This window comes from Thrips palmi, unplaced genomic scaffold (genome assembly GCF_012932325.1).
Source record: "Thrips palmi isolate BJ-2018 unplaced genomic scaffold, TpBJ-2018v1 HiC_scaffold_19, whole genome shotgun sequence".
In the NCBI taxonomy this organism is placed as follows: Eukaryota; Metazoa; Arthropoda; class Insecta; order Thysanoptera; family Thripidae; genus Thrips; species Thrips palmi.
Genome location: NW_023144628.1, coordinates 2760306 through 2781608, shown reverse-complemented (window position 1 = coordinate 2781608; position 21303 = coordinate 2760306). Strand labels below are relative to the sequence as shown.

At 61.9% G+C, this 21303-nt stretch overlaps 2 protein-coding genes across 3 annotated transcripts in view; one reads left to right on the top strand and one right to left on the bottom strand.

The window, feature by feature from the left end:
• Window positions 1-17671, top strand: part of LOC117645911 (patched domain-containing protein 3) — a 32076-nt gene extending 14405 nt beyond the window's left edge. For both annotated transcript variants that reach the window (XM_034386464.1, XM_034386463.1), the window contains 11 exons: window positions 6165-6447; window positions 7049-7266; window positions 7368-7549; window positions 10007-10347; window positions 10419-10619; window positions 11208-11339; window positions 13745-14058; window positions 14219-14641; window positions 14721-15217; window positions 15423-15725; window positions 15816-17671. In XM_034386464.1, coding sequence (XP_034242355.1) covers window positions 6171-6447; window positions 7049-7266; window positions 7368-7549; window positions 10007-10347; window positions 10419-10619; window positions 11208-11339; window positions 13745-14058; window positions 14219-14641; window positions 14721-15217; window positions 15423-15725; window positions 15816-16098 — 3171 coding nt within the window. In that variant the 5' untranslated portion in view covers window positions 6165-6170 and the 3' untranslated portion in view covers window positions 16099-17671. The remainder of the gene's footprint in view (window positions 1-6164; window positions 6448-7048; window positions 7267-7367; window positions 7550-10006; window positions 10348-10418; window positions 10620-11207; window positions 11340-13744; window positions 14059-14218; window positions 14642-14720; window positions 15218-15422; window positions 15726-15815) is intronic.
• LOC117645913 (fatty acyl-CoA reductase 1-like) lies at window positions 17277-20793 on the bottom strand. Its single transcript, XM_034386465.1, has 9 exons — window positions 20575-20793; window positions 19989-20276; window positions 19664-19915; window positions 19404-19552; window positions 19161-19270; window positions 18836-19037; window positions 18431-18685; window positions 17883-18155; window positions 17277-17807 (listed from the first exon to the last, which is right to left on the bottom strand). The coding sequence occupies exons 1-9, from the start codon at window positions 20587-20589 to the stop codon at window positions 17729-17731; spliced, it is 1623 nt and encodes a 540-aa protein (XP_034242356.1). The 5' UTR covers window positions 20590-20793; the 3' UTR covers window positions 17277-17728.
• Between the last annotated feature and the right edge of the window lie 510 nt (window positions 20794-21303).

The following is a 21303-nucleotide window of genomic DNA, read 5'->3' as shown; positions in this document are numbered from 1 at the left end:
GCACGGCTTGCTTTGGCACGTCGGCGGCGGCGGCGCGTCTGCCGTCCATTCCAGGACCGGCAGAGTGATTCCGAAACGCGCTCTGGTCGCTCCGTCTTTCTCGCACTCGTGGGGCGGTCCGGAGGGGTGCGAGAGAGACAGCGTCGGTCCGCCGGCGCGCGTCGCGGTCGCGAAGCGGTGCGGCGGCGGCATGGGCGAGGCGAGGCGCGGCGCCTCCGCGGCACTCCGCGGACCGTGCGCTGTTCTGTTCGCTGATTCCGGACGCCAGTGCTTTTCGTCGCTCCGTCTCTCTCTCTCTCGCCACCACGCCCCGCGAGCGCGAGAGAGACAGCGCGATGAAGCCCGCTCGGAAGCGCCCTTGCAGTGCACCTCGCTATCTCCGCCGCAATTAAACTGCTCGTCTCGCCGAGGGCTGCCGAGGGCCCAACTGCCGCGGATCACATTAGCATGCGGAAGCGGTCCGCGCATGCCCGCGGTTCCGGACTGCGCTTTCGTCCCGCTGTCTCTCTCGCCCCACGCGGCGTCTCGCGAGGGTGCGACAGAGAGCGCTGCTCGAGGGGCGGCCGGCCACTATGCTCACCGCGGGGCGCCTCCCCGCGCACCGCGCACCGCGGCCCTTGGTGCGGCGGCAAAGCGGCGAGCGGAGTGGCCGACGACTTTCATCGGGGTGGCGGACGCCGACGTGCTTGAGGTGGACGACGCCGACGTGCTCGTTGAGCGGGAGGACGTCGCCGACGACCTGCTCGACGTCGCCGACGCTGGCGGCCCGCGCCGTCATCGTCGTCGCGGTGGCCCCCGTGACATAATCCATCGCGACGACGCCGAGGGCCTTGGAGGGGGCGGCCGGCTGTCGGCGGCCGGGCCGGGCCGCGGCGCGTGAGGCAGGCTGGCGCGGTGCTGCTGACCGTTTGTGGAATGTTTCGACATTCTTTGCGGTGATCCTGGTCTGGGGCGATTCGTGTTGCAATTTGTCGGCTGCGTGCGCGGTGCGTGCGCGGTGCGGCCCGGCCGGCCGGCGGCGGTGGCGGCCCTCGGGACGGTGTATGTGTCTGTGTGCGTGTGTCGCCGGCGGGGGGGTCACTGGGTGCAGGGCCGCTGGGCCGCTGCGTTGCTGCGTTGCCCCTTCCCGTTTTGGCGCTGCGTAACGTGGAGGGGCGGCGATAAAAAGTGTCCCCGCCCCGCGGCCCGCCGTGCCCGCCGCCGTCACGTGGCACTTGCTGCCTGTCCGGCAGCCCCAGTCGCTCTGTCTCTCTCGCACCCCACCGCGACGCCACGCGAGTGCGAGAGAGACAGAGTCAGCCCCCTGGGACGCGCGCCGATCCTTGAACGACGCGCACCGCTCGTAACGCAATGTGTCAGCGCCGCCGGCGCCGCTGCCACGCCGCGACATTCGTATTCACTTTCGACGGGCAAAAAGAGTTTCGGGATTGGCATACGAGGTGTGGCGCTCCCCGCGATGCGCTCCCCGCGGTGAAAGCCTCGTTGTTCGTGCCACTGGCGGACCGAGCAATTAACAGTGAACACGTTTGGGGCAGCGAGCACCACCAGCAGGATGGCGGCTGGGCGTCTCGCCGTCTCTCTCGCACTCGCCGGGCGCCTCGTAGTGGTCCGAGAGAGCTCAGTTCAATCATCCTCCAGCTCCGTCCAGCCACCCCGTGCGGGTGAACTGACTTGACCCCGTCGGGCTGGCTGCCCGGCCAGGCCGGCCGGTCCAGGCGCGGATAATGCTGGAGCCGGTCGACTTGGTCCGGATGTGTCGACACCTTCGGGCGGCCGGGCCGAGCGCCAAGGCGGGCATTTTGGTGGGTAATCTGTGCCACTCACTCCCTCTCACTCGTTCAGCCCCTGTGTGGAAAAATTTGATGCTGTTGAGTGACCAAGCTGAAACAGCGCGACTCACGCGCACGATAGGTCCGTCCCCCCTGAAAGCCGGTTGAAATCTTAGGACTCTGGAGGGGAAATTGGTATTGCAAACAGTGTTTGCTTTCTTCTTGTCCTCGGATGGCTGTGCCAAAGGGTGGCCGCTGTTCACGCCGCGGCGGCACGCGGCTCGGCGGCTCGGCTTGTCGATGCAGCCTTGATGGGCGGCTCGCAGCGCGCGCCGGGCATGGCAATGGGCTCGTCTTGAACAAGATCAGCCGCGAGGCGACGCGCCGCGACGCGAGGCCTCGGGGCTTTGCCAGCCAGCGCCAGCATTGGCCAGCGTCAGGGGGATTGTCGCAACGCCGGGCTGCCCCACCGTGCCCCGCCTGGCGGACGGCCACGCGGCGCGCCAATGATAATGAGCGGTTACGATGATGATGAGCAATGACGATGATGGTGCTGGGTGATGACGATGAGCAATATCGATAATGATGAGCAATGAGGATGATGGTGCTGGGTGATGACAATGAGCAATATCGATAATGATGAGCAATATAATGGTGGCCAATATCGATAATGATGATGACCATTATCGATAATGATGATGATGAGCAAGTTATATCGACAATGATAAGCATCGAAATTAATGAGCAATGTAGAGGATGGTGATAAACCCTGCTAATGATGACAAATGTCGATAACGCTGATGAGCAATGAAGATAATGGTGATGAAGGATGCGTGACGATAATGAGCAATTCCGATGATGACTGGCGGTGATTCCGGCCGTCCGGCGCGGCGCATTGACACTGCGGCGGGAAGAGCGCCGCGCTCCGCGATGCCGATCCCCGCGGTGGCTAATCTGGAGGCTGCGAGGGGAAATCCAGCGGGCTGCGTCGCTCCGTCCCTCTCGCACTCGCGGGGCGTCCCGCAGGGGTGCGAGAGAGACGGAGAGGGCGTCGTATGGCGGCGGCCGAAGTGGGTCGTCGTTTCTCCTGGTGGACGCCGCGTCTCCGCGGACGGAGTGGCACGGAGTGGCGCGCGTCTCGTCTCGCCGATTGAGATGTCGTACTTGGCCACGCTAATGAGACTCGCTGCCGTCCGGCGTGGCGTCCAGGGCGTCCAGCCTGCCGGCCGCCTCGGCCTGCTCCAGCGCGTCTCGCGTCGCGCTCCATGTCTGGCGTCGCGCCGAAGAGGATGGGACCGCTGAAAGTGAAATTAAGAAGAAAGTAGCGTACCCTTGAGCAGCGCGGCAGCACCCGGGTGGCGTGTCTCGCCTCTGTCTCTCCCTCACACACAGGGAGCGGCCCGCGAGCGCGAGAGAGACAGCGGTGTGCGGCATCGCGGCGTGCGGCGCGAGGCAAGTGGCGTTGATGCGGATCTGGAATGCAGAATGCGGCAGAATGGCAGGGCCTGGCAGGGTGCGCGATGACGCGCCGCGCTTTCGCCGCTCGTCGAGAGCTCGCGTGGAAGGCTCGCATCGCCGTCGGAAAGCCCTCGCCACCTCCAGTGGGCCGCGGAGCTACCGGTTGCCCCCGGGGCTGCTCGACCTACTGACCACGGGTTACCCCGCCCCGCCGCTTCGCCCCGCCCACACGGCGGCGAAAGGGTTTCCCAAAGGCTGGACCCCGGCGGCGCGGTGCGGTCGGCGGCGTCCTGGACGACGAAACCAAGTCGCTGCTGCAATGAGGAGGCGCGCGGCACGGCACGGCACGGCACGGCACGGCGCGGCCGCAGAGTGCGGTCGCCGCCAGCCTGCAGCCTGCAGCGTTATCGGGCGCCAAATGGAGGGAACCGCGCGCTCGGGCGCAAACCGCATCCACCGGGCGGGGCGGGGCGGGGCGGGGCGGGGCGGGGCGGGGCGCGCGACGCGGTGACCCTGCCCTTGGCCGCCGCACCGAGTTGCCAGCCACCGCGCGGAGGGGACGGACGGACAGCCGCCGAAACGAAGCGAAGCGGGTCGCCCGGCCCGGTAGGCGTTGGCGTGCTGCAGTGCGCCGTGCGTGCGCAGCTTTCACTCCCCCGCCCCGCCCCGCCCTCGCGGCGGAAGCCCGTGAACTATGCCCCGCAGAGATTAGCGGAAGAAAGTGACGCTCTGCTGCCGGGATGGGCCGGGCCTGCCGGGAAATGCCGCCTGGAGGTGCTTGGGGCGGCTTGGGGGCGAGCAGGTGCCGAAGCAGCCGCGCTTCCAGCCGACGGTGGCGGAGAGGACCCCGTCGACGTGCCAAACGGACAAATTGAACAAGTTCGCGCCCAACTTTGTTGGTGATGGCTCAAACACCACGCGCCTCACCCTCTTGGTGTGGTGGAAGGCAGTACCCGTGGGTTGCTTGTGCCCTGCTCGTCGATCAATCAAGGAAGTGGGTGTTTGACACGCGCGCGCACCCACGCCCCATCTTGGATACGCACCTGTGGACCTGCGGCGTGGCAGACGCGAGCCGGAAACGCGTTGTGATCTCATATCTCGTCTCTCTCCCGCGGGAGCCTCGAGGGAAGTCCCACGGGCACGGCCGGCCGGTGTGCCTGCGCTGGTCCCTGGATGTGGTGTGGAAGGAACTTTGGGCCGCCGTGGGCCGTGGGTTGCGTCGGTGCCGGCCGGGCCGGCGGTTCGAGTCCGCTGGGAGGGCACATTTTATTGAGATTGGTGTTACGCAAGGCCTGTGTGCGCCCGGGGCAGCCGCGGTGCGTTGCAGCAGCGCCGTTCCGCCGCTGTCTCTCTCGCGCCCCTGCCGGACGCCATGTGAGTGCGACAGGGACGAAACGACGCTTTGGAATCGGCCCGGGGACTTGCAGCCCGCAAGGCCCGGCCGGCCGCCAGGCCTCCTGCCGCAGAGCTGCAGGTCTAGGGCGGCCCGGCCCCGCCCGGCCCCGCCACGCCGCGACCCTTGAGCAAGCGGAGGCCCCCTAGGACAGTGGTTCTCAACCTTAGGGTCGCGACCCCAAGTGGGGTCGCGAAAAAATTTTAAGGGGTCGCGGCGAGGTAGCTGGGGTCGTGTTTTGGGCCGATTTTAAGCAGCCACTGCGTCTGATCCGAGGCGGGCATTTTGCTCCCTCAACTGGCAATTGGTCTTTGAACCTTCCTTTAGCATGCCTTTGTTACGGAGTGTGATTATCAGTCTTAGTTTGGGAGCAGTATTGTCTCAAAGTTTACCAAAACGGTCAGAAATGTCTTTGAAAAATCGTGTTTTGGGCCTATTTTAAGCAGCCACTGCGTCTGACCCGAGGCGGTATTTCGTCCTCCTTCAACGGGCAATTGGTCTTTGGTCCTTCCTTTAGCATGCCTTTGTTACGGAGTGCGATTATCTGCCTTGGTTTTGGAGCAGTATTGACGCAAAGTTGATCAATACACGATTTTTCAGACATTTGTGACCGTTTTGATCAATTTTGCGGCAATACTGCTCCCAAACCAAGGCAGATAATCGCACTCCGTAACAAAGGCATGCTAAAGGAAGGTCCAAAGAACAATTGCCCGTTGAGGGAGCAAAATGCCCGCCTCGGATCAGACGCAGTGGCTGCTTAAAATCAACCCAAAACATGATTTTTTAAAGACATTTCTGAGCGTTTTGGCCAACTTTGAGACAATACTGCTCCCAAACTAAGACTGATAATCGCACTCCGTAACAGAGGCATGCTAAAGGAAGGTCCAAAGACCAATTGCCCGTTGAGGGAGCAAAATGCCCGCCTCGGATCAGACGCAGTGGCATGCTAAAGGAGGGGTCCCGTGGGGTCGCGAAATTTTTCCTGGGGGTCGCGGAAATTTTTGGCTACAAATTTGGGGTCGCGAGCCGAGAAAGGTTGAGAACCGCTGCCCTAGGAGCAGCACAATCATGCGTGCGTCTCGGCGAGTCCAGCGCAGCAGTGGAGCGAGTTGGCCGTTTTGACGACAAGCTGTGAACGCCCCGCTCCGCGGCGGCTGAAACAGTGCTTTGGACGCTCTGTCTCTCTCACACTGGTTGGCGATGCCGTAGGTGCGAGAGACACGGCGGCGAACCACTCACGTTCGGAATCCTCCGCCCGGCGGCGCCGTGGCGGTGGACCTGGAGTGCATCATCCTGGCGGTGGCGTTTGGGGCCGTGGATGAGTGGGGCAACGGGAAGCGGCGCCTGCTCCGCCTGGACGGGCGCCTCGCCTCGGAACCCAGAAATGCAGGAACGCAGTCGGGGCGGCAGCATGGCGGCGGCGATAAGCCTTTAAGGCCGTAATACCTCAAAGGCCACCGGGACTCGCGGATCCCTACCTGACTGCATCTCATTGACTGCCCGAGTGCGTAGCTAACGCCCTGTTTCTCTCTCTCTGCCCGCAGATTCCGATGGGGTGCGGCGTGAGCTGGGTGGACGAATGGCTGACGCGGAACTTCTTCCGCGTGGGGCTGTTCGTGGGCCGCCACCCCGGCTACTTCATCATCGTGCCGGTGCTGCTGACGGCGCTCTGCATGACAGGCTACCAGCGCATGCGCTACGAGATGGACCCCGAGTACCTGTTCTGCCCCATCAGCGGCGCGGCCAAGGACGAGCGCGCTATCGTCGAGAACTTCTTCAAGACCAACTACAGCTCTAGGTTCAACGTGGGCAGGATAACGCGGCCGGGTGAGTGACCAGCTCTACTTCGCCCCTTTTTACCGCGGCCCGATGGGCTGCGGAAAAAGTCCGGGCGGCGTGGCGCGGCGGCGCGGTTCGACGTCCCCTTTAATCTACGCGGCGAATAGCTAATGAGGCACCGCCGGCTGCCGACTCGCCGTCTCCCTCGCACTCCCACGGGCCGCCCCGTGAGTGCGAGAGAGACAGAGCGACGAAAGCGCTGTTCGGAACCGTCCGACCGCCAGCCTGCCGGCGGCGTGCTCGGCGTGCCCGGCGTGCCCATCCCATCCCGCTATGAAAGTCAATAAACGTTTACTGTTGCGTCCTCCATTCGGTGCGTGGCTGCGCTGCCATTAGCGCCGCGCTTCGACTTGGAGGCGAAGTGTGCCGCCGTCCTGGGGGTGGCCGCCGCGCCTTCGTGCCATTGTCGACGGCCCCGCCCCGCCCCGTTCCCACCCCCCGGCTTACCGCCGGCCCTCCATCAGCCAGCTGACTGATTGATCCGGCCACTCTTTCCGCCGCTCCGTCTCTCTCGCACTCCTGGGTCATCCCGCGACACCACTACACTGGAAACTGTCCCGATGAGTGATCGACGCCTCGCTGTCCGCAGGTCGGTTCGGGCGGGTGATCGCCATCCCGCGGCACGGCGACGACATGCTGAAGCGCGAGATCTGGGAGGAGCTGCGCATGCTGGACGACCTGATCCGCAACGCCACGGTGCCCTGGAGCGGCGAGGGCGGCGACTTCCAGTACGAGCAGGTGTGCGCGCGCTGGCAGGACAACTGCTTCACCAACGACATCCTCAACCTGGACCACGTCATCGACGAGGTGAGCACCGCGTTGTCGCTGGCGGTAATCTGCTGCAGTTGTTGTTTTGGCTGGTTTTATTGTTGTGTTTGCCGGAGGCTAATGTCGCCCTTCCTGCGCAGGTCGAGAATCGGTCGCTGCTGCTGACGTTCCCCATCATGTTCAACCCCGTGACGTGGGACGCGCACGCCTTCCCGGTGTACTTCGGCGGCTCCGAGGTGGACGGCGAGGGGCTGATCCAGCGCGTGCCGTCCGTGCAGCTGGTGTACTTCGCCAAGGCGGACAACAAGGGCCAGGACGCCAAGTGAGTGCCCAGGACGGCTATTTCCGCCGCTCTGTCTCTTCCGCGCCCTCGGGATGGGCTCGCAGCCGGCGAGTCATGGTTCCAATCTGGAAGGGCGATTGGGCGTCTCGGTCCGCTGGGGATCGCGGCTCGCGGACCGCGGCGGCTAAACGCGAAGGAACGCCCATCGGATCGGCGAACCTGTGACGCGGCCCGCGAGAACGCGGTGCCTTTTTTTGCGCGCGGCGCGGCCAAGGAGGCGGCATCCGGCTATTTGGCCCGCATGCGCGCTGCGGACCAGTGCCGAGAGCCTTTTTCGTGTCGCTCCGTCTCTCTCGCACTCGTGGGGCATGCCGTGTGTGTGCGAGAGAGACGGAGCGACGAATCAGTCCCCCGGTTCACTTTGGGGCGGTCGTTTTGAGGCCCGCGTGGGCGGGATGTCGCCACGCGGCTCGGCTAGGCTCGACTAGGCTCGGCTTCGCAGTGGACCACCGTCCTGCCTAGGCGGCCGCCGTGGACGAAGCTCTCGCGGTCATCCATTGAGTCTCGAGGGTCAGGGGCCTGAGCGACTCAGAAGCGACAACTCTGGAGGCTGGCCTCTCCGCCTACGAAGCTCTCAAAACCTGATTCCCTACCGAACCTCGATTTGAGTTCGTTCAACTGAGTCCTGGGGTCGAACAGAGTTCGAGGGTCTCAGTTCGGAGCCGCCAGGCCTGGTCTAAAGCCGTCTGACCTCCTTCGCCCCTGGCCGATGGTGAACACCTGGAATCCAACGCACGTCGCACCACAGGTCACTCATCCCTGATTAAACTTTTGCCGCCATGTGTGTGCGGTATCGAGCCCCATTTGAGGACTGTAGAGCTGCTACCGCGCCTAAAGCAGCCCAAAGCTGTATCCGCCAAACCCAAACAGGTCTCGCTGCCGAGCTACTCCGTCGCGCTGTCTCCCTCGCACCCTTCCGAACGGCGCCGCGGGTGCGAGAGAGACAGCGCGACGAGACGACTCTTCAGCCCGCAGTGCGACGCAGTGCGACGCGCCGAACTCCCTGAATGACGCACGGAGTCACGTGGTCCGCGCTCCCGGAAGCGGGCCGCTGGGCGCTCTGGCGCTGGGAGTCGCGGGGGCGCGGCGGATGGTGCTACTTTCACGCTGGATCCGCCACTCCTGCTCCTCCTGCCCTCGTCGCGCGGAATGTGTCACCTTTGTTTACGTTGGCGGCGAAGGCGGCGGGGAGGTGACCCGGTGCTTGGGCTCGGGGTGGCTGCCCTCTCCAGGCCTCTCTCGCTCTCGACTGTACAGCGTGGTCCTCTTGTATTTTTATTTTTTCCGGGGTGGACATTATGTCGTTACACGGTGTCGCGCCGTCTCGCCGACCAATCGGGATGCTGCGGACTGATGACCACTTTTGCCAACAACGCCCCCGCCAAAAATAACTAAAAAAATAACAGAAAGCTTGCAAAAAGAGCGACAACAAACTAGCGAGCACACTATAAGCTATCCATTCCGCACGGGTGCCTCCACGTGGCCTTTATAAGTATACACGATGCCAGCACATCAAGTACGAGGATTTCCAACAAGTGAATAATTAGGTGCGCGGTTAGCTCTGGAATGAGAAAAAGAAGGTTTCGGAAGCTCTTGCCGTGCGCGACGCCGCCGGGTGTGTGTCCGAGGTGAGGCAGTCGGCTGGACTTGGCCTGGACTGGCTGACCCGCCGCCAAGGTCCCCGTCCTCTGCTATTGACATTGAGCGACGCGGCGAGGCGCGGCGGCGCCTGGAAGAAAGTCGGGTCGGGTTGCACAAGGCGGCGCGCGATGCAAACGCAGCCGTAAAACGACCGATAAATAATCGATTAATCGACTTTTGGCAGCGAGGAAGCGCTGGGCCGGGCCTGGTAGTTAGGATGCGCACAGGAAGTGGCCGAGCTGCCGGGCGGGGCGGGGCGGGGCGGGGCGGGGCGGGGCGGGGCGGGGCGGGGCCGGGCCGCGGGGAGCGGCACTCGCCTTGGGGGAGCAGCATTGCGGCATTGCAGTGAAGTGGAGCAAGGCGTGCCGTGGCAAAGGAAAACTGGTGACACCGGCTCTATTTTCCGCCGTCGCTACACGCCATACGTGACACTGTTACTGCACTGTTATGACGAGGAAGGACAAGGTCGCGCCGCGTCGGCCGGGTCAATTGCAGCGCTTGTATGCCGCGCGCTTTCTCATGACTAATGGATCGATCGGTTTGTCCCGCTGCCCGCCAATGTCGTGGGTTAGGTTAGGCACGCGCGCGCCGAACGGCCGAACGGCCGTACGCACGCGGCGCCGACGCGTCATTTTAAGTGCAGTGGGAAGGCGGGGGGCGGCCGCCATTGGCTCCCATTTGCATGTTGGTTTCGCAGGGGGTCGCGGTCAAGGTGCCGCTCGCCGTCGAGTGGACACGCGTCCACACACGCCACGTCTTTCTAACTGTCCGCTCGTTTTTGTGTGATTCCACCAGGGGCGCCGCATGGGAGGAGCGCTTCCTGGAGGTGGTGGGCGAGGCCGACGAGCACCTCTTCCAGCACATCTCGGTGGCGCGCTTCGCCAGCCGCACGCTGGACATCGAGCTGGAGCGGAACACCCGGTCCATCGTGCCCTTCTTCTCGTCCACGTTCGCCATCATGGCCATCTTCTCGGTCATCACGTGCATGATGACGGACTGGGTGCGCTCCAAGCCCTGGCTGGGGCTGCTGGGCAACGTGTCGGCCGGCATGGCCACGCTGGCCGCCTTCGGGCTCGCCATGTACCTGGACTTCGAGTTCATCGGCATCAACCTGGCCGCCCCCTTCCTCATGATCGGTGAGTAGCTCGTGCCGCCCTCTGTCGGCCTGCCCCTCAGCACCGCCTCCCTCAACCACCCCGTGTTGCAGGCATTGGTATCGACGACACGTTCGTGATGCTGGCCGCGTGGCGCCGCACGCCCGTGACCATGTCGGTGCCGGAGCGCATGGCGCACACGCTGTCCGACGCGGCCGTGTCCATCACCATCACCTCCGTGACGGACATCGTGTCCTTCTTCATCGGCATCATCTCGCCGTTCCAGTCCGTGCGCATCTTCTGCATCTACTCCGGTGAGCGCTCGTTCGACTTGCTTGCACTGATTCCGAGCAGTACTTTCGTCGCTCCTTCCCTCTCTCTCGCTCTCATGGAGCGTCCCGTGTGGGTACGATTCCGCTTCGTCGCCCCGTCCGCGGGACGCCAAGTGAGTGCGAGAGAGACAGCGCCGACGCACTGTGCGGCAGGCATGGCATCGCGGCGTGGCTGTCACCGCGTAGCAGTGTAGCGGGCCCGGCGGGCCGGCCTTCCGCGGCCTTGCACCGCGGGAACTCATGCCGCCCAATTATTATGCCCGTCCCCCTTTCATTTTCTCGACAAGAAGTGGGTAACGGTGTTGATTTGGCGGGCCCGCTCGGCCTGCCCCCGCGGTTCGCGGCCCATGGCGCACAGCCCGTGGCACACGGCCACGGCCCCGTGACGCGTGCGTGCGTGTGTGTGTGCGTGCCCGTCGCGGCCGAGTTCCTTCCCAGACGTCGCCGCCGACGTCGTCTAGGACCCCCAAGCCAGCGGCATGTCACTGGCCGCCCGGCGCGTCCTTATTTTGACAGCCCTGGTACGTTTCCTTTCCGATGGTTTGTTTACGGTTTTGTTTTGGTTCCCAGGTTTCGCCGTCTGCTTCACCTTCGTCTGGCACCTGACCTTCTTCTCGGCCTGCATGTCTCTGTCCGGCTACCGCGAGCAGTACAACCGGCACGCGCTGACGGGCTGCAAGGTGGTGCCAAGATCCCTGGCCAGTGAGTACCCACACCAACATCTCGGCTTCACCCCCATCCCCAGCCCAGCCCCGCCCCGAGCTTGATGCTTCATTTTGAGGGTCGCCGCGTCGCGTTCCGTCGCGATCCAGGGGACGAGCGCGTTGTCACAGCTGTCCGGCCTGCCCTGCTCGCTCTAGTGGCTCTCACGCCCCGCCACGCCCCGCCAGGCTGATCCCGGGCGGTGCTTTCGCCGCGCCGTCTCTCACGCACTCATGGAGCGCACCGTGGCGGTGCGAGAGAGACAGCGCGCCGCTCGGAGTCGCCGTGCAGGCCGTGCAGGCCGTGCAGGCCGTCCGGCGGGCTGCACTTGATGCAACGAGGCGGTCATCCTCGACGTTCCTATGACTGTCTATGGCAGCCCACGACGTGCCACGCCTCAACGTCCCTTCGCCTGTTACGTCACGTCAGTGCCGCGCACTGGCTGGGCTCGGCTCGGCTCGGCTCGGCCAGACACTGGTCGCCCTCGGCTGGGCTCGGTCGGGCAGTGGCTCGGCTCCGTCGGTCGGTCGGTCAAGGACACTGGAGGATGGGATGGGAGGAGGGACCGGCCGGCCCCTTCGATGCCGCGGAGCGGTTCCACTTCCTGATCTGGATGTCCCGTCCCCGCCGTCTCGGGACTCTGGACGCAGCACACGCGCCGCCATCGACCGATTCCGAACACTGCTTTCGTCTGTCTCTCTCGCACCTCCACGCGCCGCTTTGGGTGTGAGAGAGACCAAGCTGTGCTTGGAATCGGCCCTGCAGGCGGCCGGGCCCGCCTCGGCGCTCAGGGACGGTGTGGTTCCATTCATTAGCAACGCGGACATCGAGACGCGCCTTCGATTTCGTTTCGTTGTTTTCGTTTTATTTGGCGCGTGGCTCCGTTATCGGGCCGCCAACCTCGCGGCGGTTTTTCCTCCTTTTCGGCCTTTTCACTCCTTTTCGGCCTTTTCCCGGAGCCCTGCTCGTCGCGTTCTTATGTGAGCGGCCTGACTGCTCCGTCATAACCAGTGTCGTAACTCATTTTAACCGGGCGCTTGTCGCTGCTTGTCGCACAGGGCGTCGCGCACGACACACTCTGTGGCAGACTGATTCCGAGCGAGAGGTGTCTCTCTCTCTCACCCTCGGATCATCCATGCACTGGTGCGAGAGAGACAGACTGACGGGCTTTGAATGAGCCTGCAGCACGGACGCGACGCTCTGCACCAGCCTTATGGCGAGCCTGACGGGGTCCTCAACCCTCTCCGTCGTCGGTCATCGTTGTGGCCCCCTGGGAGGCTTGTACCCGCGCCGGACCGAACCAGACCGAGGCAGCAGCCGTGCCATGCAGAAGATCGCTTTGTCGCCGTCTCTCTCGCACCCTTGCGGATTGACCCGCGAGTGCGACAGACTCTTCTGGATCGCTCGGCAGTCAGTGCCCCGGCGCGCGGTGCTGACCAGGGCCCTGTCGGCCACAAGCCTCTGGACCTCGCTCTGGACGGCCAGCCTAACATCGCGTTGTCGCTCTGTCTCTCTCGCGCCCCTACGCGACGCCTCGCGAGTGCGAAAGAGACAGACTGAGGAGGGCGCTGTTGTTTGGAGCCGAGCTGAGGCGGGGGCCTCTCGGACCAGTTCTGGCTCGCGCGCGCCTCCTTAATGTGCCGCCTTTTGGCGGACGGGGGTCGCGGGGCGCGGCGGGAAGGAAGTGGTTGGCTGGAGTAGATTGGCTTGATCCCCGAGCGCCGAGTTTGCTCGCTGTGGGCCTGCCGACCTGCCCTGCCAGCCTGCCCTGCCCGCCGCCGTGGATGTCATGGCCTGGACTGGGGCGCGCGGCGAGACGCGAGGCGCGGTCATGGCCCCGATGACCTGCACCACGGCGTGGTGGCGGCAGCGCGCCCAAGGGCCCTAGGGCCAGACCACCCGCGCCGTGGTGGGTCTGCCTGCCGCCTTTTCCGGCTGGCACTCGGACGGGGAAAGCTGCGGGCGTTGCCGCGTTGGCATGGCGCACCAAGGAAGTGCACTGGACAGTGTCTGGACGGGACACTGGAGTGGGTCACGTGGACACGGTGCAGCACCCACCCACTGTGGTGGCTCCCCGAGGTGCCCCAGGTGGGCCGAGCCGAGCCGGGCCGAGGCGGCCACATATCGGCCGGGTGCTTGTGCAATCCGGATGTTGCTGGAGCTGGGACGGCTGGAACCCCTATGCCGTGTCCACCGTGTGCAGTGGCGCAGAGTGGCGCCGTGGCATGCTGACCCGCTTCTGTTGGATCCGCTGGGCCGCACCGGCGCTGCTTTAAAATGCAATATCGCCAAGACTGGAGTTCGATTCCCCCCGCCCCCTCCCTTTTTTGTGTCGAACCCGAGTATGGGCTGTGGCAGTGTGGTTATCCCGCGCCTACTGACGTGTTTGTTTCTCCTGCCCGCAGAGAAAAAGAACATCCTGTACCGCGCCTTCTGCGCCGGCGGCCACAACCCCGAGGACCCCAACAACCCCGAGGACAACAAGGAGCACGCCGGCATGAGTTTCTTCCGCGACACCCTGGCCAGCTGGCTGAACCGCTGGCCCGTCAAGGTGCTGGTGCTGCTGGTGTTCGGCGCCTACCTGGCCGGCGCGTGCTACGGCATCACCACCATGGAGGAGGGCCTGCAGCGCCGCAAGCTGTCGCACGCCTCGTCCTACTCCATCGAGTTCTACGACCGCGAGGACTTCTACTTCCGCGAGTTCCCGTTCCGCATTCAGGCAAGCGCTCCAATTCTCTCGGCCACTCGTTTGGGTGGGCCCCGGGCAGAGCAGCGTATGCCGATGGGGAACCCGTTGCAGATACGCTGTTGCTTTCGGTGGCCAGTCAATCATTTGCGAACATCGATTGCGACGTGTGTTTTTTTTATGCCCTGTCCAGGTGGTGGTCTCCGGCGAGTACAACTACTCGGACCCGATCATTCAGGCGCAGATGGAAAACCTGACGCAGACCTTGGAGAACTCGACGTACATCTCGTCGCCGCTGTACACGGAGTCGTGGCTGAGGTCCTTCCTGGGCTACGTGACACGCAACCAGGACTACCTGAACGCCACCATCGACAACGAGAAGGACTTCATCGCCTCCCTCAAGGAGCTGTGGCTGTTCCCCGCCAACCCCTTCTCCCTGGACGTCAAGTTCAACGAGGCCGGTGACCGCATCATCGCCTCGCGCTTCCTCATCCAGGCCGTCAACGTGACCGACACGAACCAGGAGAAGGACATGGTGATCAACCTGCGCCGCATCTGCGCCGAGTCGCCGCTCAACGCCTCCGTGTTCCACCCGTACTTCGTCTTCTTCGACCAGGTGGGTCGTCGCGCCGAGCTGCCTGCGGGCTGACTCCGAGAGGAGGTCTTCGCTAACCCTGTCTGTTCCCCTGTTGCAGTTCATGTTGGTGCGGCCCACCACCATCCAGTGCATGATCATCGGCGCCATCATCATGATGGTCATCTCGTTCATCTTCATCCCCAACATCCTGTGCAGCCTGTGGGTCGCCTTCTCCATCATCTCCATCGAGGTCGGCGTGGCGGGCTACATGTGCCTGTGGGACATCCACCTGGACTCCATCTCCATGATAAACCTCATCATGTGCATCGGCTTCTCCGTGGACTTCACGGCCCACATCTGCTACGCGTACATGTCCTCCAAGGCGCGCACGTCGGAGGAGCGGGTACGGGAGTGCCTGCACTCGCTGGGCCTGCCCATCTTCCAGGGCGCCACCTCCACCATCCTGGGCATCATCGCGCTCGTGCTCGCCGACAGCTACATCTTCCTCGTGTTCTTCAAGATGGTGTTCATGGTCATCTTCTTCGGCGCCATGCACGGCCTGTTCCTGCTGCCCGTGCTGCTGTCCATCTTCGGCCCCGGTGCCTGCTCGGGCGGGTAAGTGAACCAACACCGCCACGCAACGCGGCAACGCGGCAACGCGTGGGCGCTCGAACCTACCTCGTCGACTCGAGTGTGCACTTGTGTGCGTCATACCCATAGCAGGTGCATTCTCAATGAGAGCACACTTTCAACTGCATTCCACGCCCACTGGGTACGCACTCAAAGCGGCAAAATGCTAACGCGCCTGTCCGTGTCGCAGGGCCAACGACGACGACGACGTGGACCCCAAGTCCGCCGTGGAGAAGACGTTCCCGCACCCGTACTGCATCCCGCACCCGTCGCTGCACCCCACGCAGCTGCAGGTGCCGCACAAGGGCAACGGCCACGCCCCCGCCTTCGGCATCCCGCTGCCGGGGCTGCCCAGCTTGCCGTCGCACCTGGGCATGCTGGAGAAGGACATGGGGCTGGGCACCTCCGGGGAGGACTCGAGCGAGGCCAGCTCGTCCAAGTCGCAGCGCCGCCGCGCCGCCCAGGCCGAGGAGGACGAGCGCCAGCGCCGGAAGTAAGTACCTCGGGTGGCGGGTTCGATTCCCGGCCGGGTATGTGCTTTTGTTCCTGAGTGCGAGTGCTGACGGCCGCGGCGTGTCCCCAGGTACGTCGAGGGCTGGCGCAAGACGTCGGCGCTGCCCATGCAGCCGCTGCAGACCCAGATGCGGCACTACCAGCCGCGCCACATGGACGTGTACAACAACAGCGGCTACCTCAGCGACGAGGACCGGCACGTCCGCAGCCGCAGGGACTCCAGGGGCTACCGGGGGTCGCCGTCGAGCCACCCGGGCCTCCAGGGCCAGCGGCAGCCCAGACCGCCGCCGGCGCAGTTCCAGCCCGGGCCGCCTGCCAACTTCCGCTACGGCGGCGACATGAAGTTCCCCTGACCCTGATTCCTGCATGTAGTGCAGCGGTGCAGCAGTGCAACGTGGTGTCGCGTTTTGTTACTTACGGACCGGAGACCCCACGCTTCTCCCGGCGGATGGCGGCCACACTGCTCGGTGCTGAGGCTGCCTGGAGCGGCCGGCACGCGACCCGAGCGTGGTCCATGATGGCTGCGTAGTCAAGCGACACCGTCAATAGTTATTTTTCGCCGCCGGTCCCATTTTCTTAATGGAAGTGTCAAGGCTCCTCGTGCGGTGTTCGTTTCCAAACGAATGCCCCCTTGGATTTTGAACTGTCTGAATTATCTTGGCCAAAGTCTACATTTTTTCATTGTTTTGCCATAGTCATTCACGTTTACATGTTTTAACTCCTGATTTTTATTCTATTTTGACCAGAGACATTTTTCTTATTGTTTGGAATAGTTATAACAAACGTCGCATTAGAAAAGAAATGTGTTGATGAAATCAGGGAAAAGTGTCCTTGGCTATTTAAATTATTCTTCATTGGCTCTTTGTGAATAGATTTTTAGAATATAACAAATTTAGTGATTTAATTATTTTGATACAGATTTTATTTTCAATGGACAGTGCCATTAAATCAATATTAGCTTATTTCTTTCTTGTATGGATTGAAAAAGAAACATTCTTTTGTTGTTTCATGGTACTACAACTTCTAAACCCCGTGCCAGTGACTTCTGCTCATTGATAGGAAATAATTTTAACAATCTTGCATTCTGTTCGAAAAAAAAAAGTTCATCCTCAACTGCTAAGTCATAGGTGCAACATCAGTAGAGTAAAACTCTTAAACGACTTTGTTACCAACTAGTATTTCATTAGAACAAGGACACTGCCGCCTTTATGTCCCTGCATAGATTTAGTATTTTATGAATTTCTCAGACTAATTATTTTATTGAGACTGCAGCTTATACCCCACTCTTGTTGTTTAACGACTTGTTGTGTGACATTTTTTTTTTTTTTTTTTGTCAAGTTGAAGTGTATTCATTGCACTATGCTCAATGTTCCCACGGAAGAAGACTTATCTTTTTGTTCTCATTGTATATTGATACCTCTCTTTTGTAAAAGTTTAACTGAGCTCATGAAATAGCCATTGTGAGGTATGTTTTGAAGCGTGATGTTTTTAAAGTTTATTCTTATCTCAGGTAAAAAAAAAACAATTTGAGAGCTATTACAATGGACTTTTATTAGAACCAATGATTTGCATTCTTGATAAACATGTGATATTGCAATGGGCTGCTTTGTAGGATGTTACAATTTTGTCTCAATATAAATATGTTAAAATAAATTTTGTTATGTGTGTGCCTGTGTGTGTATTCTCCTTGTGGGGATTATAAGTCAAATGCTCAATTTGTTGATTGCTTGAATGTGTGTGTTTTTAACAAATGTAAATAAATAATATTGAATAAGTCATTGAGTAACATGCCTGTAAGAATGAATGGTCTGTGAGTGTGTGTGTGTGTGTGTGTGTGTAGGTGTGTTTGTGTGTGTATGTGTGTGTGCGCGTGTTGATCAGTTAGTTTTGTAGATTGTAAATAAAGCAAAAGTAACTTTATTATCAGATAAATGTGTTGTTTCTTACTTATCCCATCTCTCAGACTTCACATCATTCTGTGTTCTAAAACAAATACGTCCATAAACGCACAACTATTATTAATATTAGGGTTGCCTGGACCGCAGTTTCAATCCACCAAAGTCTGGAAGAGAAATATTTGAGATCAGATATGTTATAACAAACGCCCAACAACTAAAACAATGTAAAGTCTACTCACCTTGACATGTGTTCACTACTCTTAGCAGGATCATATTCTTCGTGTAGGCAATATTTGACAATTCCACCGATGGTATTTGCTGCCCATTCTTTGTATTGTTCAGCAGAATCTTTTCTGGTGAGGAAATCGAGGTAACAGTAGTCTTTGGTGTCTTCTGGCAGTAACAGGCTTTGCAGTCGCCACTGGTTGACCGCACTGAAGCGGAAGGTGGTCTGCGTGAAGTATTTAACGGAGTCGAATCCTACCACACATTTTCGGTAAATGTCCAACATCCTAGAAGGGAAAGAGATACAGGTTAAAATGCGTGTGAGGGAAAAGAGCGAGAGCGCGCGCGCTACCGTGTGCGCCGGAAGTCCGCAGCCCGTCAGACGACCATGCCAGAGGGGCTCCCTACCCTCCAGGCGCCCGCAGTGGAGCCATTCAGCGCTCGTCGCGGCTTGCGCTGTCTCTCGCGCACCACGGCACGCCCAGTGAGTGCGAGAGAGACGGAGCCACTAAAAAAAACGGAAAAAAAACGAAAAAAAAAACTCGGCCTGGGTGGCACTTGCCTGGGTTTCTGCCCCGTGAGTCTCGCCAGCAGGTCGAGCGCGCAGCCGAATATGAGGTGGTTCCACACGTGCAGCACGGCATACACGGCCTTGGACCGCGTGAGGGTGGCCCTCGGGGAGCGCACCGCGCCCGGGAACGCCGTGAGTCCGTTCATCAGCTCCTTGGTGAAGAACACCATCTCCTCCAGCCGGACTCCCATGTGGTCCAGGGTTACGGAGTGCACCACCTCCACGCCGTCGTAGTCTTTTCTCGAACTGGAACATACAGTGTGTTGGCCACCATCTGCCGGGCCTCTGCTTTTCTGAGGTACTTCCAAAAGCCGTTTGGACGCCCTGGTCTCTCAGCCTCTCGCGACAGAGACAGAGCGACGCAGGTTGGGCGTTGTTCGCTGGCTCGACGCGTACCTGAGGTTGATGCCGATGCCCTTGGCCCAGGCGGCCAGGATGACGGTCTTGGCCACGCAGTCCCCGGGGATGAGGTTGGTGGTGACCGCGCCGTCCACGTCGAACGCCACCACGATGCCCTTGCCGCCCAGCACCCAGAAGGCCGAGAAGCCGTACAGGTTGTCGATCCAGCCGGGGAAGGGGTCCTGGTCGGTGCCCAGCACTGCCAACAGCATTGGAAACAACGTCACTTTCCGTCGCATTTTTTCGTGAATGCACCATCATCTGCATAACGAGGAAGCCAGTCCGTCCGGGCCGTCTAGTGCAGTGTGCGGGCGTGACTCACCGATGGACGGTCTGACGATGACGACGGGGATCTCGGAGCGCGCCTCGTTCACGACCTGTTCGGCCAGCGCCTTGCTGAATGTGTAGCTGTTTGGCTGGAAACCCAGAAGCCTACAAACGCGCAAAACAAATCAAACAACGACAAAACAAACAACAAATTATGAATATCCCCCATCCGGCCCCACGTACTGCCGCACTGGGACACAACGAGTTGTTCGTCCGGCTCAGCCGGGGTACTGCTTACTTTGGCCCCAGTAAGGTGAGGGTGTCCGGGTCGGGGATCTCGTTGACAGCCTTGAGCACCGTCCTCCAGTCCAGATGTGTGGGGTACACGCACTCCTCGAGGAAGGGCTGGTTGGTGTTGGTGTACGCCGTGGACACGTGTATCATGACCTGCCACCCAGTTCCACGTCACTTCTCGGCTCCAGGTAGAGGCACGAACAAGTACCTTCCCCCCACCCCTCCGAAAATCCGAAAACGGCAAAACGCCCTGACGAACAGCACCTTGAGGTTGGGCATGGCCTTGGCGAGCTCCACGGCCTCCTTGGCGCTGGCCACGTTGGTGAGCACGGCCTTCTTGATGGGCTCCGTGAAGCGCACCGAGGCTGCCACGTTGAAGAAGACGGACACCTCGCGGCACACCAGGGCGGCGTCCTCCTCGCTCAGCCCGAGGCGGGGCTCGGCGATCTCGCCGGCCAGGGCGTGCACCTTGCGCTCCAGGACGCCGGGCTTCTCCTTGCGCAGCCGGTCGAACAGCTGCGGCCAGGGCAGAGTGAGGAGGGCGTCCATGTCCGCGGGCGGGGCGGTGAGCCTAGGGGGAAGCACTTACGGGGTCCGAGATGGCGACGCGCAGCCTCTCCTGCACGGCGAGGCCGCGCTTGGGCCGCATCACGACGTACACCTTCTCGACGTCGGGGCACGTCCGCAGCACCTGCTCCAGGACCAGGCGGCCCAGGAAGCCCGTGGCGCCCGTCAGCAGCAGCGTGCGGCCGACGAAGAAGTCCGGCACCCTGGTGTGGCCCGGCACCTCGGGCCAGCCCGCCGCCGCCGCCTGGCGCCGCGCCGCGAACACCGCATCGCGCACGGCGCGGCACTCGGCGTTGTGGGGGTGGCCGACCTGCAGCAGAGCAGGCAGTGCAGGCAGTGCCGGGGTGCTGGGTTGGCGGCGCCGAAAAGGGCCACCAGGGCCGAAAGGACTGCCCGCACCGGCCCGCGCGCTGGGCAATGTCTCTGGCTTGGCTCTCGAGAAGTTGCCCAGCAGGCGGGCCGAGGCCGGCAACCCTTTCCACACCAGTGCTCGTGGCAATTTTCGTCTACTTATGGACTTGAGTCACACATGGTGCAGTGCTTTCGGGGAGGGTGCCGCTGGCCGGCAGCCACTGCCCTGTCGGCTACGCGGCGGCGCGGCGCGGTACCTTGAGTCCTGGCATGCTGTTCGCGTGGTGCGTCGTCCGCCGCCCGGTGGCAAGTGCCAGACTGTGCGAGAAGACTTGCAGAAGCGACAAATGAGGAACAGGAAACGCGCTGGCGGCGAGCGAAGCGACGCGAAGCCCGTCAAGACGGCCGGCCTGTTCGCGACTGGCCGTCCCTTCGGGTCCCCGGCGCGGCTTTGCGGCTTTCTGGCCCCGACTGGGCTAATGGATTCTCAATCCTCGTAGACGGCCTTAGCCGACTTCGCCCGGTGGTGGTCAGCGCCGTCAGCGCCGTCAGCGGGCACGTCGGGGTCGCCGCGTGTCCGCGAGCATTGCGCGTCGGGAGCCACGCGGTGGGGCGCCGCCACGCCGCCACGCCGCCGTCGACTGCCTAGAGAGGCTCCCAGAGCGGCGGCAACGCGCGGAACTTTGGCGGAGACATCCAATCGCAGCGCTCGCTCGGCCGCTCAGCCCAGTCCTTACGAAAATCTCCCTTCGAGATTCTCCTAGCGTCACCTGTCCGCGTTGTTTTGGCGAGCGGCGTGCGGCACGAGCGAGAAAGACTCGGAGTCTCTGCAGCCGCGGCACGGCGGCACGGCGGCACGGCCCGTGACGTCAGGCTGCTATTTTGGAAACCCGAGATTGGTTGAGCGGGTCGTCGCGCCCACTGCTTCACAGACCTTAGGGATTGATCCTTGTTCGTTCGCGAGTCCCACCCCTCGGCTGGGCAGG